Source organism: Ambystoma mexicanum, chromosome 13 (assembly GCF_040938575.1).
Source record: "Ambystoma mexicanum isolate Mex_15411 chromosome 13, UKY_AmexF1_1, whole genome shotgun sequence".
NCBI classification, from domain to species: domain Eukaryota; kingdom Metazoa; phylum Chordata; class Amphibia; order Caudata; family Ambystomatidae; genus Ambystoma; species Ambystoma mexicanum.
In genome coordinates, this window is record NC_090938.1 from 441,137,892 (window position 1) to 441,157,875 (window position 19,984).

The following is a 19,984-nucleotide window of genomic DNA, read 5'->3' on the forward strand; positions in this document are numbered from 1 at the left end:
AAAACTTGTAGGTGACCCAACATTCTTTCCACATAGCCTGCATATACTTGGACATAAAGTTGCTGCCTCTGTCAGACACAACTTCTTTACGGAAGCCAACCCTAGTAAAGATGCCAAGTAAAGCTTTTGCAACTGACTTGGCAGTTATAGTTTTCAATGGGATGGCCTCAGGATACCATGGTCGACCAGCACCAGGATAAATCTATTGCCTGAGGATGTTTCAGGGTCAAGGGGACCAACAATGTCGATCCCTACCCTCTCAAATGGTACCCCCACAAATGGGAGTGGTACCAATGGAGCTTGGATTGTTGAGCCCCTCTTACCAGATAACTGGCAGGAGGCACAACTCCTGCAGTGACTTTCTATTTGCACCCCCATCTTGGGCCAGTAGAAGTGCATGGATAACCTTTGCTTGGTCCTCTTAATTCCAAGGTGACCAGCAAGGAGCACTTCATGCGACAGCTGAAGGAGGAAGGGTTTTACAGCAAGGGGAACCACCAACCTCCTATGGTGTCCTTCTGTAGACTCTGTGGGTTCACTATAAAGGAGCCCACCTTCCCAATAAATCCGATGCTTCCCAGGAGGTTCACCCTCAAGCTGGGAGCAGGCCTGTCTCCTTAGGCCTTTCAGAGATGGGCACTCACGTTGGCCTTTACTGAATTCCTCCCTGTTAGGACCACCTTCTACTAATAAGTCATTTAGTTCAGGATGGTCATTGGGGTCCAATACTTCAGGCATCACCACCTCCTCATCAGGTCCTGGTGATTGACCAACTACCTCCACCTCAGTGGTAGGTGAGTTAGGGGGAATATTTTCTTTCCCTCTTTTTGATTTTCTGACTCCTTTAGCCGTGGGTTTCCCCTTTGGCTGGGCAGTGGTCTTGGCCAGTGCTGCCCTTGTTTGAGACCTTGTGCAGGGTCTGTCAGCAGTGTCTCCCACAAGCCCTAAAGCTCTGAGATCATTGCCCAACAAGACCTTTCCTTGGACACTTCTCTGAATGCTCACTGGAATCCTGACTGCTGTACCATTGATAGCAAGATTTACAGGCATTACTGGGAACATGAGAGGTGGGCCATCAGCCAATTTAGTGGGCATCAGAGTAGCTCTGGTAACTTCCTCTGGGTCTACCAAGGTAGAATCCACTACAGTTCGACTGCACCCACGATCCCTAAGAGCTGGAGTATCTACTCCATTGATCAGCACACTGTCCTTAAAGTAGTGATTGGTGTTATCTGGAATCCTAGCATAGGCTTCTGAGACTTTAGGCTCCCAGGAACCCAGGGAAACTAAAACTACCTCAGCTTCTATCCCACTGGGGAAGGAGTATGAGGAGAAGGATGCCCCTGTAATCTCTTCTTCCTCATAGGAGGAGAAGGCCAGATTTGCAGAGTGGACCCCCAAAGGTTTAACCTTACATCTGGGATCCCCCTTCACGTGGTCAGTTGCTCCACAAGCAAAACAAGATCCATTGGGTCTGTTTACATAGGGAGGCTTATTATAACCAGAGTTCTGTTTTGGAGGCTGACATCCACTTCCCTGTGAGTTCTCTTGTGTCTTACACTTATTTTTCTTTTTGTGGCCTATATGGGAGGACGTTTTATCAGTTTCCCCACCCTCTTTGTCTTTGGACTTTTTCCCTTCCTCCTGCTTACCAGGATGAGTCATGTCCTTATGGGACACTCTATGTGACACCCACAAATCTGCTGCAATGGCCAGCTTCTTATGATCTATCTCCTTTGAATCTGCCAAATGCTGCTTAAGCTCAGGGGAAGAAGATGCAAAAATATGTTCCAGCATGACAAGACTTATCATACCTTCAAAGGTAGAAACCTTATAACCTTCGACCCAGCCAGTCAAATTTTTTAAGGATTCAGTTACATAAGATACCCAAGTACCACCTTCTTTCTTTTTATACTCTCTGAACCTCTTTAAGTATTGGGCAGGAGTCTTTCCAAACTTTAAGATGAGAGTCTGCTTCAACATTGCAAAATCTGCTCTCTCAGCTTTCGACATTTCCATAATGGCACTGCAGCCAGAATGGGGCAGTCTGCTAAGTAACCAGGCAATCTTATCAGCATTGTCAACTTGTTGAACTTCACATGCATACTCAAATGTATTCAGCCAGTCCATAATGTCATTCTTCTCCTCATACACACTGAGCAGATCTTTTGGAAACCTTGGATGAGAGGAGGCCCCAGACCCATGTCCAGGACCCTTGGATCCATTGGCAACTTGAAGCTTGGCCAGTTCCAACTGATGATCTCTGTCTTTTTGTTTTTCTGCCTGCTCTATTTTCAGTTTGGCCATATTGAACTCAAGCACCTTCTGCCTAAACAGCAGTTCTTGCTTCTTGACTTCAAGCATGGCCTCCCCATCAACACTGGCAGAGGAAACACTAGACATGCCATCCTCCATGTCCTCATGGTTGCTGGGGATCAGTGCAGCGGTATAACCATCAGTTCCACCAGTGAGAGCAGCCCCACCTCCTTCTGCACTGTCCTCAGGAGCTCCAACTCTAAGCTGTGCTTATTGCCAATCTATGATTCTCTGGATCATTTCTGCTTTGGTGCCTTGAGAGGGAACACCTCTCTCAGCACACATTTTTCTCAATGTTTCGGATTTAGAAGCCTTCAAAGTTAACAAGGCACTTGTTTCCATACTGTTAGATAGGACTATGGCCTTTTAAAAGTTATACCACAACAATTCACTACATGTCCTGGTTGAAATAACTTGAAATGCCTTCACTCATGTGCAACACTGGATACCTTCAGTCCTATCCCACCGCTGTACACCAATTTGTTAAGAAGGATTTCTGAACTCTGACCAGGAGGGGCAGAGGTTCAGGAGGCCAGCCTAGTTTCTTGGAACAGGGCAACCTCTGGACAAGCCAGACCAATCAGGGTAGCTATGGCAGGCGGTCAAGACTAAGTCTCAAGAGGGCTGAGGGTGACTGAAAGACCTCAATGAGCACACAAAGCAAGGACACTTACAAATTACTCCAGACAGGTGTTATATTAAAAATATAGACACATTTAATACAAGGCCTTTGTAGCATAGACCATAGCAAAGAATCACAGTAATACCAAAGTAAACCAATACATCACAACCAACACCATATATATACAAGGCCATAGGGGTCTAAGGGATTATAAGCACGAAATATGTAGACCACCTAGATGGGGAGGAAAACAGGCAGTGCAGGTAATCTTTAGACCCAGTTCGACATCAGAAATGCACCTCACTAAGAGGCAGTCCAAGCCCTACGAAGAGAGGAGCCTTATGCTCAATAGTACATGCACGCGCTTGTGCCAATGGACAAAATAGGGTCTCTTCAAGGGTCGCTAGCAGCTCAGGAAGGTGGATGAGGCGATGAAGAACAAGTTCCCACTATTCAAATAGGACCTCCACTTGAGGGCAGAGGCAGTTTAAGAGTGTGGGATGGAGTCGCTATTTCGCAATAGCTGTGGAAAGGAAAGGGGCCCACGGGGGCAACTTCATGCATAAAAATGGACTCCTGCGCTAGGGGCCACAGGTTGCGGTAAGGATTACTCACCGGTCCCCGACGCAGGCAGACCCAAACTTCGCCAGTACAGTCCACTTCGCTGGCAGGTTCGAATGCGACAATCAGGACGTCTCGACACCGTGTAGACTCAGAGATAAAGCGATGATTCCCAAACGGGACAGTGGCGATTTCTCTGCTCTGGGAGGAGGAATCGGCCCAGCTTCACTGCAGCAGGCTTCAGGGGCAAGGAGGTCACAAATGCAGCAAACTTGCACAGGTCGTTGCCACAGCAGGGCAACACAGTAACCGCGTTTACTCCGGTCCGGGCGCACTCGTCTCACGTCAGACCTGGGAATGCATAGTGTACGAAATTCGGTGTGAGGGTGCCGTGAACACAGAGCAAGCAGTATTCCAAGTTTCAAGGGCCTCCTCAAAACGGTGGTGGTATCAGAGCAAACATCTCGTGTAAGCTGGTCAGCCCACTGGTTGGCCCAGGGACACTTCCGAAGGGGCTTACTTTCACGGTTTGTTGAAGATGCTGAGAATAGTTGATCCCACTATTCCAACGGGTCGAAGCGTCTTCGCAGACCTTCTAGGATGATCAGATCCAGAGGGGTCCCACGGGACGATAGCGGGCTCAGGGTGCCAAACCTTCCAGCGGGTTATCAGCGGTTCCTCAACTCGGCTTCTTGTTGCAGGATACTTGGATCCTTATCCGTTGTTCGTGTGAACTCAGGAGATCGACATGGTAGTGGTGTTAACAGCCTCCTCTTATCCAAAGTTGCCTTCGTGCCAAAATGAAGAGGACCCAATGGGAAATCTGCTCACAAACACGCACACCATACGTGGACCAATCATGGACCACGGTGGTCCCAGGCATTCAGGACACTACAGACTCTCTGGCACCCAGGATGTGTACCAGACATCCCAGCCCACATCCTGGAGGCACACACCAGGCATGCAGAAGCCCGTGAAAGCTTTGGGTTTCGCGGGAAAGTGCATGACCAAATAAGGACTGCCCTGGGTCGGCTCGACCTGGGGTAGGTGAAGGGGCAAGATGGCCAAAGGACAGGAGAAAGAACCTTGTGGTATGGCCATTTTGGGAGCCAGGCCACCAATGTGTGCTAATCGCGGTAAGCGTGGATACCATGGCAAGAAAGGGTTAAAAATACATGAAAACGATAGCTGCCACCAGTCCTGCCTATGACACATCTGCACAGTTCGTAAAAAGTCAAGCGAGAGTTTTTAGGGCCTTTGGAAAGACTGGAGACCCAAGGGTGCTGTAAAGTAAGTTACATTGCACTCTTGTTACATGTTGCACAAAAGTTGCAACATGAGGAAAGGACTAAGGGAAACAAAGTCTCCCAGTACTGACTGTCTTAAGGGCATGTCAGTTTCCCCATAAAAAGTGAGCGAAAGTCCAGAGGAGTGCAGCTGAGGGCTGTGCTTCTCTGGCAAAGTCTAGATCAGGGTGTAAAACAGCAGCAAAAGGTTTGGGGGTTGACACATGGAGGGAAAATGACATACAATAATGAAATCTTTCCTAACAGGGTCCACTCCTGGATTACCCTAGTAACTTAGGGTGAGACCCAAAGTTACTTTTTAATATGCAAAACAGGGGGTTCAGATTTTTTAGCTCACTATCCCTTTCACAGAAGAGAAATATCCACAACATATCAGTCTTTGTCCTGCCCAAGAGCAGTTCAGCACCGAAATGCTAGGCAATTCCCTTCTGAACAAGAGTGCCAACAGCAACCCCAGATACGTGTTTTGGCCTGGCTGGGCCTCATCAGTGAGGTGGAGCTGTGGCTCTCTTAGAACAGTGAGCAAGGGGTCAATGTCTGGATTACCCTAGTAATTTAGGGTGAGATCCAAAGTTGTTTTTCAATATGCAAAACAGGGGCTTCTGGGAGTCTCTCAACTGGCCTCAGTCGGGGGAGTCTCAACCAGATTGTTTAGCTCACTGTCCCTTACACAGAAGAGAAATATCCACAACCTATCAGTCTTTGTCCTGCCCAAGAGCAGTTCAGCACAGAAATGGTAGGCAATTCTCTTTGGAACAAGAGTACCAACACAGAGTTGTGGCATAAGCAGTGCTCAATTCATCACACAATTGCTTCTTGGTGATTTTCTTTTTCTTGGAAACAATTTTTGGGAAGCCAGAGACAGGAACATATAGTGATGGTACAAAGCGCGGCAGATTCCCCTGGAATAGGGCTTCTGTCCATGGCATGCACGTGTCCCCCCGCAGCTTCTGCAACCCTGTTTGGGTAGATGACCACTCTCTCCATGAGCATGTACCGTTGTTTCATAGGCAGAATTACTGAGTGGTAAATTATTTTGCGGTAGTAACTTCATGCCGGTAAAATTGTAAGGTATATGTTGAAGAGTAGGGGTATAGAGGGTGGAAAACGGTAGGGGTGGGAAACGGGGTGGTGTGGGGATGAGTGGCCCCTAATAAAAGAAGAAATGCCACATATAAAGTTCCACAAAGTAAATTGCCACTCTGTAAGTGCTGTTGATGAAATCACATAGAACCGTAAAATGAAGAGCCACTGTTAAGTGACGCTGTGGGTCACCCTTCAAAAAAAAGGTGCGCTTGCTCCCAATGTGTTGCGTGGGTCGCAATCACGGGTGCTTAAGAATTGTATTTAAAGAACTAACAAGGGGAATAGGTCATTCTATTCCCAAAGGCGATCATTTGGATAAGTGGAGGACTCTGTGTTTAGTCAATCATGTGCTGTCTAAAGCATTGACACTCAGGAATGGTGGCGGCCATTTTCGCACATGGTGGCCATCATTACAATCCAATATATTCCTATGGAGTCTGCATACTTACTGCAGTTGTAAAAAGCAAGCAGGGATCCGTAGAGATTCAACCCTTTCCACCTGCGTGCGGGAAATGGCCCTAATCGGGGAAAAACATGCATAGAGCTTGTCTCTACATGTTTTTGCAGATGCGCACCAATTATTGCCCCATGAAAATATGCCTGTAATTGGGCTTTTCGATCTGAGAGATACTCTGCCAAACAGTCATGTCACTTATATTTGAAGACTAGTAGGCACAATTAACTGTTAGGGTATCTTACTCTAGACGTCAAAATTGTTGATTATTCAATTGACAATCAAACCAGATTTAGCAGCAATGTAACAAAAAAAGGCGGGTCTCAGTGGAAGTGGACAAGGATTATTGTGCCTGCTCCATGGGGAATAGCGCCTTTATGTCACCTATTCACTGCCCTTTGATTAAGGACGAGGGAGGACATTGTAGATCTCACGGTAACGCAGAGAGATCTCCAGAATTCAAAGGCTGGGATACGTCCAACAAGGCCATGTTTATGATGACACCGTCTAATGGTGCCACAATTTTCAAAACCCCTCCACAAGATTAGGAAGAAATTCAAGATCTAAATACATTCTGCTAGCTCTTTGAAGCACGCCATAACGATATTAACAATTAGTTAAGAGGACCCTTTGGAATATTTATTTATATTTAAATGTAGTTAACTATTCTATAAATGGATAGAATCTAATGGATCTGGTAAAGTATTCAGTTATAACCTCAACAACGTGTTTTTTTAAGGAATCTGAATTGATGTACTGGAAGTTGTAACTCTTTTCCGATTATCTGATCATTGCGAATGGCTATTATGCATTCATGTATTTGTTTACTTATGCTTTGGTTCATGTGAAACCTTTTATACATTGTTGTTGATATGCATGTAATTGCATAATTAAGAAAATTACAATTTACTAAAATGTACAAACTCTTATTTACATTCATTTATATATACCCTGTTTTAATTAATATATAATACCAATACAAATAGCCGTTGATGTAAACAAAATCTGATTACCACCCAAAATCTTAAACCAACATGAGTCCTTACATAAATTCATTGTTGTTATTTACAAACCTATGAAAGAGAAATATTTATTATGTAGCTTTGGTTTAATTGGTACAAGCTGTTTGTACTTTTACTATTTGTTTATCCTTTTGAAGATAAGCATGCTGTCTAAGCATTATTAGGGGGCTGGGAGGATGGCTCAGGGGCAACACCCTCACCCCGGGAGCATGATGATTCTGTGCAACATGGGTTGAATACCCAGTCTACACTTAGAAGCTGAAAATGTCCAGCATTAAGCGTGATATTAGTGACCAATAATATTAAAATAAGCCATTGCCCTTGGGGCTAGCTTCCTCGGGATTTTGGCCGTCTAAGGTGTCTGATTGGGTCCTTGAATCCTAGAGGCCTTTGTTATGGGAGTATCTCCCTGAATATTGCCCTCTCTCTGTGCTGGGATGTCTTGAAAGTCTTCCTAAGGAGCATCTTCGACTCTTTTGAGGAAGGCAGTCATGATAAGACCAGAAGAAACAGCAAGGGGTGAAGAGCGCAGTGAGGCATATTCAAAGACACAAACGAAGAAAGCTAGGGAGGAAAAGTTCAAGGACATGTTTGAAAAGAAGGCAGAGAGAGCGAAAGGGTAGAGGTATAGGAAAAGAAAGTGAGAGAAGGAGGAAATGGGAGTGCGGGGGAAGACCACCAAGAAAACAATTAGCAAAGTGATAGATTGACCGGAGTGGGACAAGAGTATAGGCAGGGAGGCACGACCAGCATGCAAGTCCTGAGAAGACCAATGTCAAGATCAGTGCCTCCAACACCGGAAAGGTGAGAAAAGGACGGACTGAGCGAATGTTATAGAGTTGGAAGCAAAAACAAAGAGGTGATGCCTGGAAGGTTTAGAATTAATCTTAAACTTCTGGCAATTGCTGGGGAAACCCTCCAAACCATCATTCTTTGCCTGCCAAGCCATTACAGAAGGGGAAAGACCATATGCAAATCAGGCTTGGTCCCACCTGCAAGGGGGTAGTCCAGCACGAACTGCTAGGTCACATCCCTTCTGCACGAGACCACAAGCATCCCCAGACATGTTTCAGCCGCAAAGGGCATCATCAGTAAGGACTAGCTTGAGTCTCTACGCCCAGCAGGCACAGGACCCACGTCTGGGCCCTCGGGGTGACAAAGCAAAAACAAATCATGTCTTTTGAATTCTCTTTGCATGTGGTCTTTCCGTGGCTATGATTTATTCAAAACCTACCAGCCAAAAACTTTTGGTTTTGATAGAATTGAGAGTGGCAAAAATGAGCAAGACAAAAACGTGAAAAAAACTATTTCGTGTGATTCCAAACAACACTCGGACCCGCTGACAACAAGAATTGTATTTCAGAAGCACCAGAATGTACAGAAAAGTGTGGCTCATTCTGCAAAAGTGCAGGGCGCTCCAGCATGGGAGCTAGGCGCTTTTCATTTCAATATAGCGCTGCTGCTACACCAGCATGGGCAGACTTTGAAAGGCTGCCGTGTGCTGGTGTGGCAGCGCAACCCCAAATTTGGCGTCCCCTCCGTCCCCCAGCGCCGCCTTGACAGGGGAGGGTCGGAGCCAAATTTTGCTTCACCCCGGGTGTTGCCAGAGCTGAGGTTGGCCCTGGCTAGTGTTATCTTACTTGGGATTTGTAAAGAGCACGTCTGCCGTTCAGGCAACTCTGTGACGCTGCTCATCTTCCGAGCTCGAGTAACAGGGACTGGAATTGTTTCAATTTGCGTGAACCATCATAGGCTCAAGGCTAGACTACTGTAATGTACTCTATACAGCCACCTCAGCACAAAACTTGGACAAACTACAAACTATTCAGAATAACGCCCTCTGTGCAGCATTGGGCATCTCCAAACGGGAACATATCTCTGAAGCCAGACAACAAGCGCGCTGGCTGCCTGTCCACCAGCGCATCCTGTTCAAGACACTTGCCATCACGCATACATGCCTCCACCACACTGCACCGCCCTACCTTTCTAACAGAGCCCTCCTGCCTCCTGCTGCAAGACCCTAGAACCCCATATTCCAATCTACTGCCAGTCCCAAGAATTAAACGTGCAAGAGGCGGTGGCGCTAGCTTCCCATTCATTGCCTCCAGACACTGGAACGCACTGCCGCACTCCCTCAGAAGTGACCCTTCTCATCTCGCGTTCCGCAAGGCCGTCAAAACCAGACTGTTTGTCTAAAAGTTGATACAGTACGACCACAGCTCAAATGTAACCTTGCTGCCTGCTATTCAGGCTGGAACAATGTAACTGTAATGGTAGAACCACCCAAGCTTTTCTAACCAATGAAAGGCGACTGTAACCAACCCGCTCACCTAAACATTGTAACCATACATGTATGCGGGCTAATGTAACCCATCGCCCACCTCTCTGTTGCAACTAAGACATATTCCTGTAACAGCACCTCCATGCCCCTGGGCTGTGTGAGCGCTTTATAAATGCTAATAAATAAATAAATAAATACATAAAGACATTTCTCCTGCAGTAGATAGCTGCTCTGAAACCTAAACGCCTCTCCCATACCCTCTTCGTGCAAGCATTCAACCTCGACGTTACCTCTGTCGTATTGTAGACGGCGTCGATGTCGGCAGGAAAACCGCTCTGCTTCACGCACTGCGTGGGGAAGACCTCGCCGTCTCCCTGGAAATGTCAAAACATGAGCAGCGTTATAATGAGCAGGCGGCATCAGGGGGGGCAGCGGCAGCCGTTTCGAGGTCATTCAATGGTACCAAGAGGTGACAGACAGCAAATATTAACGTCTTACAATATACCACAGAGCTGCCATTCCCCACCAGCGCCGCTGCTCACACTGGCGTGGCCGGGAGATGGGAAGGCTTGATGGGTGCGGCCCCACGATATCCCCAGCAGGTGGCGCTCGCGTCACTGTGGCGGATATATTCCTTTGCAGCAACAGGCGAGCGTTTGATGCTTTGGTCTGTAGTGTGAGGCGGGGATGAACCCTCCGCTCGGAATGATACAATGACATGTGCGGAATGAGGCAGATAAGACCCCTGGAGACGATTGGAAGGCGACTCCCTATGGTCATGGCACAGCAACCTGGCTGTCTAGGGTGTTAACCCTTTGTAACCTCGTCTCCTTGTTTTAGGAGGGTCTGACAAGCTTTGTGTACAGGTAATTATTACAGTGCCCGCATAGAATGCCTCTCGGTAAGAAAAGAATTACCGACAATGTTATAGAGGCGAAATGGGCGTTGTCTATAAAGAGCTACGCAATCGCCCGGTTGGCGCCAATTTCCCTAGCGGTTAACCACCAAGCCCTGCAATAAGCATTGCTGCTGTTGCTCAATGATGGCCACCAATGAAGAACAGGGACAGCTACGGGCGGTCATTCATTCTAAACACGTGACCTGCCGGTTCCACACAGATCGCTGCAGTTAGTGCATTAGCCCACTGGACTACCAGGGTTTACTTTTTTTACGTTTCTTCCACTTGCGTGGATTTCCACCAAAACAACATGATACAACATTTCGGCAGAGTGGGACCATCTGACATACATCAGAAACTCCACAAACGTCGCCAAAGAGGCGTTTAACTGTCGCAGCCATTATCTTGTCAGTGTTGTTCTGCACTTTGCGCCTAATCTCCTAACCTGCACCGGGGGTGCAGTGCGGGGGTGATGCTCTGCGCCTGCGCGTGCGTTTCATGCGTCCGGCCCCCCTGTGTGCGTCTGTTTTCGGGAGATGGCGTGTCCTGTCTTAGGAGATGCAGTGATGTGGGACAGCTCCCTGTAGGATGCCATTGCTTGCACCTGGGGGTGTGGTACTACTGTCCAGCTGTCTGCGTGGCACCGCAACAGGCAGGGGCGTTGCTAGGGGGGGGCTAAGGGGGCTATAGCCCCTGATCTTTTGGTTGTAGCCCCGGATAGAATCTCAGGAGCTACAGCCAAAAGACTAGCTAGCCCCCAGTCCCAATAGTTCTGACATCAGCTTAGCCCCAGGTCTTTTCCAGACCTAGCAACTCCCCTGGCAACAGGCAGGGCGCGTGATGGCGCTGCACTAACAGTGATGATGCGATGAGTTCCCTGGACGGAGCTGGTCTGTTATTAAACCGTCACATGTACTAGGAGCTGGGGTTGCCTGTGCGGCACGTGTGAGTGTGCACGTGCAGTGTCCTGCACCAGTGATGCTTTAAAGGTGCCTTGGAGGGGGGGGGGCGGGAGGCTGCGGCTGGTCCATGTGGGTGTGCATGTGCTGTGTCCTACACCAGGAAATGCAGCGTCAAGTGTCAAGTCCTAAAAATGTAAGTGGAGGGGCTCAACAAACGCAGTGGGATGCGACGTCACCGGAAATGAGCATATCAAGGTGGAATATGCACAATTCATTACATTGACTTTGCATAAGCACCCAAATTGCACAGGGCGAATGGCATTTGCCTTTCTTAAAATTAACACACACACAAAACCAAGACAGGATATTGTTTTCTCATGTTTTTGAAAACGTTAAAAGTATGTATGTTTTAAACTCCAGGAACCAATACACCACAGTTTTGCTCTGGAACGTGTTGTACCGAAATGGGAAATGTCCCCTTTAGGTACTTGTTATTTCTCATCAGGTTGCATAGTGCAGTGGTGACGTGCCCCCCCTGCACACCTGGTCGGTTCCATCCCCGAGATTGGCTTTAATTTATCAATTCAAAGAAGACATTCAGTGTTGCTCATTTTAGCTGGGAGTGGGGGGAGACTGAGCCCACCCTCTGAAAGCAGTGGGGGCGCGTGCACCGTCGACTTGCGCGTGATTCTGTAAGATTGCAGTGTCTGGGCCACTCGAGTGCGCACTCATTCATAGAAGCATTTTAGAATGGCAAACCCCCATTGGAAAAGGCTCTGTGAATTAGGGCGTTAGCGGGACCAGCAGCAGGAGGTGCAGGGACGCCATAGAGGGGCCTGCAAAGATAGGCGCCGCTATGGCATCTCTGCACCACCTGGTGCCGGTCACACCAAGGGCACACTCACAGGAAGGGACTGGACCAGGCGAGTGTGCCTGTAGAGTGCCCAGCACCAGGAGGTGCAGCGACGCCCCAGAGGTGCCTGCAGGACAGCGGTGACTGCTCCTTGTGAGTGTGCCTGTAGAGTGACGTCACATGGATTGACGTCACAGAGGTCCCTGGAGGACAGCGGTGACTGCTTCTTGTGAGTGTGCCTGTAGAGTGACAGAGGTGCCTGGAGGACAGCGGTGACTGCTCCTTGTGAGTGTGCCTGTAGAGTGACGTCACATGGAGTGACATCACAGAGGTCCCTGGAGGACAGCGGTGACTGCTCCTTGTGAGTGTGCCTGTAGAGTGACAGAGGTGCGTGGAGGACAGCGGTGACTGCTCCTTGTGAGTGTGCCTGTAGAGTGACGTGACCTGGAGTGATGTCACAGAGGTGCTGCAGCACAGCAGTGACTGCTCCGTGTGACTGTGCCTGTAGAGTGCCCTGCACCAGGAGGTGCAGCGACGCCCCAGAGGTGCCTGCAGGACAGCGGTGACTGCTCCTTGTGAGTGTGCCTGTAGAGTGACGTGACCTGGAGTGATGTCACAGGTGTGATGTCACAGGTGTGGCACACCTGTGACTGCTCCTTGTGAGTGTGCCTGTAGAATGACGTGATCTGGAGTGATGTCACAGAGGTGCTGCAGCTCAGCAGTGACTGCTCTGTGTGAATGTGCCTGTAGAGTGCCCTGCACCAGGAGGTCCAGCGATACCCCAGAGGGGCCTGCAGGACATTGTTGACTTCCATTAGGTTACCTGCACCAGTCTGGAGCAGTGTGCTCCGTCCATCAGAGTGTGCCTGTACCTCAGCGATGCCACAGAGGTGACTACACTAGGAGATATAACGATACTGTAACCTTTGGGATTGTGGATATGGCAGGTCTATGGTTGTGTGCCTATAGTGTGGCCTGCACCAGGCGGTGCAATGATGCCTGCAGGATATTGGTTGCTCCATGTAAGAATGTGCCTGCCGAGTGACCTGCACCAGGCGGAATATCGAAGCTGCAGAGGTGCCTGCTGGATTTAGCGACTGTTCCATGGCAGTCACCTGCACCCAGAGAATAATTGCTAGTCTAGAGTGTGCATCATGCCTTCTAGAGCTGTGCGCTTCGTGCCTTCTAGAGCTGTGTGCATGCCTTCCAGAGCTGTGTGCATCGTGCCTTCCAGAGCTGTGTGCATCGTGCCTTCTAGAGCTGTGTGCATCGTGCTTTCTAGAGCTGTGTGCATCGTGCTTTCTAGAGCTGTGCACACAATGCCTTCTAGAGCTGTGTGCATCGTGCCTTCTAGAGCTGTGTGCATCGTGCCTTCTAGAGCTGTGTGCATCATACCTTCTAGAGCTGTGCACATGCCTTCCAGAGCTGTGTGCATCGTGCCTTCCAGAGCTGTGTGCATCGTGCCTTCTAGAGCTGTGCACACGATGCCTTCTAGTGCTGTGTGCATCGTGCCTTCTAGAGCTGTGTGCATTGTGCCTCCTAGGGCTGTGTGCATCGTGCCTCCTAGAGCAGTGTGCATCGTGCCTTCTAGAGCTGTGTGCATTGTGCCTTCTAGAGCTGTGTGCACCGTGCCTTCTAGAGCTGTGCGCACCATGCCTTGTAGAGCTGTGTGCATCGTGCCTCCTAGAGCAGCGTGCATCGTTCCTTTCAGATCTGTGTGCATCATGCCTTCCAGAGCTGTGTGCATCGTACCTCCTAGAGCTGTGTGCATCGTGCCTTCTAGAGCTGTGTGCATCGTGCCTCCTAGAGCTGTGTGCATCATGCTTTCTAGAGCTGATGTGTGCATGGTGCCTTCTAGAGCCGTGCACACGATGCCTTCTAGAGCTGTGTGTATTGTACCTTCTAGAGCTGTGTGCATCATGCCTTCTAGAGCTGTGTGCACCTTGCCTTCTAGAGCAGTGCGCACCATGCCTTCTAGAGCTGCGTGCATCATGCTTTCTAGAGCTGCGTGCATCATGCCTTCTAGAGCTGCGTGCATCGTGCCTTCTAGAGCTGTGCGCTGTGTGCATCATGCCTTCTAGAGCTGTGTGCATCATGCCTTCTAGAGCATTGTGCATCGTGCCTTCTAGAGCTGTGTGCATCATGCCTTCTAGGGCTGTGTGCATCGTGCCTTCTAGAGCTGTGTGCATCGTGCCTTCTAGAGCTGTGCGCATCGTGCCTTCTAGAGCTGTGCGTATCATGCCTTCTGGAGCTGTGCGCATCATGCCTGTGGCCGGTCCACCAGAGCATCCTGTGCAAGCAGCTGCACGCTGAGCTTCATTGGCGCAGCCTGCCTACCTTTTTACTCCCAGTGAGAGAGCCTGCACCCCCCAACCCCCCTGGATCACACAGGTCCCGAGTGCCCACTCACCAGCCTCTGGAAGTTGAGTAGGATCAATTTGCTGAGGCGCTATTGCCCAGGCTGCAGCCACTTGCAATGATACTGTGTTCCTGCCAGTGAGAGTCTGCATCCCCCCGCCCCCCTCCAGATCACACAGGTCCCCGAGTGCCCACTCACCAGCCTCTGGAAGTTGAGCAGGATCACTTTGGTGAGGCGCTCCTGTCCACGCTGCAGCCACTTGCAGTGATACTGTGTTCCTGCCAGTGAGAGCCTGCACCCCGCGCCCCCCTGGATCACACAGGTCCCCGAGTGCCCACTCACCAGCCTCTGGAAGTTGAGCAGGATCACTTTGCTGAGGCGCTCCTGCCCAGGCTGCAGCCACTTGCAGTGCAGAGAGAAGGCGACTGAGCACCAGCCGAGCAGCAGGCACGCTCCTCTCACACTCCCCAGGGACAGCGTCATCATCGTCATCAGCACTAGAATATGATGGGAACAAGGTCAGGGCACCCATTCCTCGTCCATTATGCACACTTGAAGGAATGGCCACTTGATAGGGCTGAGTGCGCACTCACCTGGCACCGAGGCTCTCCTCTTTCGCTGGATGCTTCTTCTCGGACATCTTCTGCTCCTCGCGGGGCATTTATACCAAACAACGAACATGTCTGAAAAGTGAAAACCTCGCAATTGGGATGCAACCGCTTCCCCGTGAATTCCCTAATTCTGGGCCGGTTTCGTTTTCGGAGTCGGGTAGGAAGTTCCTGCGCTCTGCGCCGCTGCACACACGAAGGTGCGGAAGCTTCTCACCCCCCCTCACCCTCCCCAGCCTTCAGTAAAAGTGCGTGCGCCCCCCTTCTTGCCCAAGGCCGAATCACGGCTCGCCCATTGGCGGGTTGTCCCCGGCCCTGACCTTTCTATTAAATCACGCCTAGCCCTGCCTCCCTAGACAGCACGGGGATTCCAACACCGCTTGAAGGGACGGAGGCCAGGTTCAAACGTGAGGTCAGGTGCAGCGCCGAAGTGTAGGCAGGTTCAGTGTGGAAGTGAGGTACGGTGTAGGCCAGGTGCAGCATGGAAGTGTAGAGAGGTTCAGTGTGGAAGTGAGGTCCGGGGAAGTATGGAAGTAAGGCCAGGTGCAGTGTGGAAGGTTAAGTGCAGTGTGGATGTGATGTCAGGTGTAGTGTGGGAGTAAGGCCAGGTGCAGTGTGGAAATAAGATCAGGTGTAGTGTGGAAGTAAGGCCAGGTGCAGTGTGGAAGGTTAAGTGCAGTGTGGAAGTGACGTCAGGTGTAGTGTGGAAGTAAGGCCAGGTGCAGTGTGGAAGGGTAAGTGCAGTGTGGATGGGATGTCAGGTGTAGTGTGGAAGTAAGGCCAGGTGCAGTGTGGAAGTAAGATCAGGTGTAGTGTGGAAGTAAGGCCAGGTGCAGTGTGGAAGGGACGTCAGGTGTAGTGTGGAAGTAAGGCCAGGTGCAGTGTGGAAGGTTAAGTGCAGTGTGGAAGTGACGTCAGGTGTAGTGTGGAAGTAAGGCCAGGTGCAGTGTGGAAGGGTAAGTGCAGTGTGGATGGGATGTCAGGTGTAGTGTGGAAGTAAGGCCAGGTGCAGTGTGGAAGTAAGATCAGGTGTAGTGTGGAAGTAAGGCCAGGTGCAGTGTGGAAGGTTAAGTGCAGTGTGGAAGTGACGTCAGGTGTAGTGTGGAAGTAAGGCCAGGTGCAGTGTGGAAGGTTAAGTGCAGTGTGGATGTGATGTCAGGTGTAGTGTGGAAGTAAGATCAGGTGTAGTGTGAACGCAAGGTCAAGTTCAGAGTGGTGCGAGTTCTGGTGCAGTGTGACCGTGAGGTCAGGTGCAGTGTGGAATTGAGGTCAGGTGCAATGTGGAGGCGAGGTCAGGTACCGTGTGGAAATGAGGACAGATGCAATGTCAGGTACAGTGTTGAAATGAGGTCAGGTGCAATCTGAAAGCAAGGTCAGGAAGAGTTTGGAAATGAGGTCAGATGCAATGTGCGGTACAGTGTGGAATTGAGGTCAGGTGCAATATGGAAGTGAGGTCAGGTGCAATGTGGAATTGAGGTCAGGTGCTATATGGAAGTGAGGTCAGGTGCAATGTGGAAATGTGGTCAGGTGCAATGTGGAAGTGAGGTCAGGTGCAATGTGGATGTGAGGTCAGGTGCAATGTGGAATTGAGGTCAGGTGCAATGTGGATGTGAGGTCAGGTGCAATGTGGAATTGAGGTCAGGTGCAATGTGGAATTGAGGTCAGGTGCTATATGGAAGTGAGGTCAGGTGCAATGTGGAAATGTGGTCAGGTGCAATGTGGAAGTGAGGTCAGGTGCAATGTGGATGTGAGGTCAGGTGCAATGTGGAATTGAGGTCAGGTGCAATTTGGATGTGAGGTCAGGTGCAATGTGGAATTGAGGTCAGGTGCAATGTGGATGTGAGGTCAGGTGCAATGTGGAATTGAGGTCAGGTGCAATGTGGAATTGAGGTCAGGTGTAGTGTTGCAGAGAGGGCATGGGCAGTGTATGTGGCTGGCCTCCCTGCGAGAAGGACCAGGGACACTCTCTGAGAACTGCAGGAGCCTTCCTTTCCACGCAGAGAGATGCGTCAGTATCATAGGTTTCACTGTGTTGTTATTATGATGATTATTATGATTGTTATTATTATTATTATTAAATAATAATGGTTATTAAATCGAGAGTGGTTACAATTACATCATTACGAACACTACGAATGATACCAACACACACAACTGCTAAACCAATAAAAAATAAATATACCAACGCATTCTAGTACTAATTATGATAATGTTTTTGGAATAATATAGTCATACAACTCCAATAATTGTAATAACAATAATAACTTGCAATAGTTTTAACGATACAAATGATACGTCTTATACTGTTTATGATAATAATAATAATACACTTACCCGGGACCACTGCTTTTACTTAATAACAATGCAGATGATGAGTGCAGCACCCCAAACGGTACTACGACTATGCCTACTCCCACTACTACAAGCAGCAATCATAATTATAATATTCATTAGTAGTAGTAGAAGTAGTAGTATTATTGGACGAATTATGGTAAATACTGATTCCTGAGATGATAACACAGTGGTACTACTATCACCAGTAGTAATCACACTGATGCAAACACTTTGAAAAATGAAATGACTGCTTATCGTCATTACAATGTATCTATTTGAGAAGCAGGTGTTGCAGATAATGATGTGTTACTTATACAGCGCTTTCGCCAAAGTGCTTTACATAGAACATATTTACATACAGTATCACCCAACCAGAGTTGGTACCCAGACATGCACAAAGATAGTAGGTGTAAAGTGTGTTATTAAAGCCTTAAAGAGCTGGTCTGGGAAGCCTGGAGGAGCTGAGACAGTGGGTACTTGTGTCGCTTGCGACCTCCCAGGGGGCTCCCCCTATATTAGCCGAGGCATCCCTAACTCTGAGAATCTCTCATGCTCTCTAAAGGAATGGAACACCTACTATCTGAGGCTTTCTCATCTTGATGCAGTAACCTAAGGCTGCAGTCTTTTCTAACAACCCCCTCCACGCTCCCCACAACCTATTAAGGGATATCTCTGGTCTGGTGTATCCCCCAAAGTCACCAGGGCTTTCTCAGCCACTCTTTACCCTTCTCTCTCTCTCTCTCTCTCTCTCTGAGTCTCTTTCTATCTCTTTATCTCTATCTACACACTCCTCCCTCTGTAATTATCCTCCTCTCCCACTCTCTCTCCCTGTACCTCTTTGCTTCACTAACTTCTCCCCCGACCCGCTTTCCTCCTATCTGCTCCCCTCTCCTTCTCCACTCCCCTCACATCTGCCACCCTTGCACTGCCTGCACCTCTCTTCACTCTGTCCTCTCTCTCTCTCACTCCCTGTACTGCTCTCCTCTCACCTCTCTCCTTATAATAATCATGTCTACTCCTCTGTCTCCTGATCTTACACACTCTCTCTGCCTGTCTCTTCCAACTACCCTCCCTTCTTCTCTCTGCTCTCCCTACTACTAGTCCTTTTACCAACGTTTAAACACACTCCATCACTGACTCTCAATCTCACACCCTCATTAAATCTCCCTACACTTATTCCCCTCCCTTTCTCTCTCTCTCCCCTTTCTTTCACTCTGCTTTTACACCCCCCAACACACTACACTCAAATGGCGCCACTCTCTCCTACACACAAAACCTTACCTGCACTCTCTTCGAACAGTGTCATAGTCTTCTCATCACTCCGCCGTCTGCCCTCTGCCCGGTCTCTTGACCCACCACTGCTCCACCTGACCCCAACCGAACACCTATTACTCCTCTACGTTTGCTAGGCTTTTATAGCCAAGCCTTTCACCTTCCACCACTCCTCTTGGCTCTGATTGCCCCGGTGGTCACATGTTCCCCTTGGCCAATCCCTAGCTAATCTATCCCTGGAAGTATTGAACAAGTCTTTTAGCCTGCTCCCATGTCCATCTCCATCCGCAGGGTAGCAGCAATGTCCTCATGCTACTCATTTTCCTTGTGGCTTTCTTCATGTGGTAGTGAGGTTTGCTTCACATTTGGTTTGAGGAAGATTTCTGCGTGTCTCCTGCTCCCATCCACTCACTTCTCACTTTCAGTGCATTTTCTGTTGTCCCACCATTCACCTGCGATCGATCGCGTGTGGGTAGGTTGGGTGTTGGGTGTCTCATCTCAGTTTGGCAGGAAAAATCCCAACATATTGAATTTCTGTTTTGATTCCATTTCCCTAGTTCTGGTTTCACGTTTCTTGGTTGGGCCCAGCTATATTCTGGCAGTTGATGTCCCGAAAAAGACAGAAGAACTCTAGCCAGAAAAGAGTTTGACAGACACTTATTTATTTATTTAGCATTTTTAAAGCACTCACACAGCCCGCGGGCATCGAGGCGCTGTTACTGGAAGTTTTTTTTAGACGCGTAATTGTGTTTATTTTTTTGTGTGTGTCTTAGTTGCGTATTTATAACGGCTTAAATACCCAGAGGTTTCTAAGTGCGGACCCGGGGATCGAACCTGTGTTGCTTCGTGTCGTCTTGCTTCCAAGGCGAACACGTTGCCGCTGAGCTATCCTCCCGGGGCCATAGCGTCGTAAGGGACAGCAGTACCAGCAGACATATACAATGCACACTTCAGGGTGGGGCAACAACTGCCACTCCTTCTCCTCATCCCGCCTCTGAGGTAGGATCGGCTCTGGCATACACCCTGGTAAGTGACCCACCCCAGGTAGGGAGGGATTCCGGTCCCCCCCCCCTGACGGGGACTTTGCACTGACACTACATTACAGACTA

General features: G+C 49.1%; 1 protein-coding gene across 2 annotated transcripts in view; it reads right to left on the minus strand.

Annotated features, from left to right (window-relative positions):
• LOC138521315 (interferon alpha-1/13-like) overlaps positions 1-15,148 on the minus strand; it is a 41,051-nt gene extending 25,903 nt beyond the window's left edge. The window contains exons 1-2 of one of the 2 annotated variants that reach the window (XM_069634058.1): positions 14,860-15,148; positions 9,940-10,023 (exon numbers count right to left, since the gene is read on the minus strand). In XM_069634058.1, the coding sequence (XP_069490159.1) occupies positions 9,940-10,023; positions 14,860-15,147 (372 nt within the window). In that variant the 5' untranslated portion in view covers position 15,148. Of the gene's footprint in view, positions 1-9,939; positions 10,024-10,147; positions 10,621-14,859 lie in introns of those variants that run through there. The other variant, XM_069634059.1, reaches the window with a different exon arrangement.
• Positions 15,149-19,984: the final 4,836 nt, after the last annotated feature.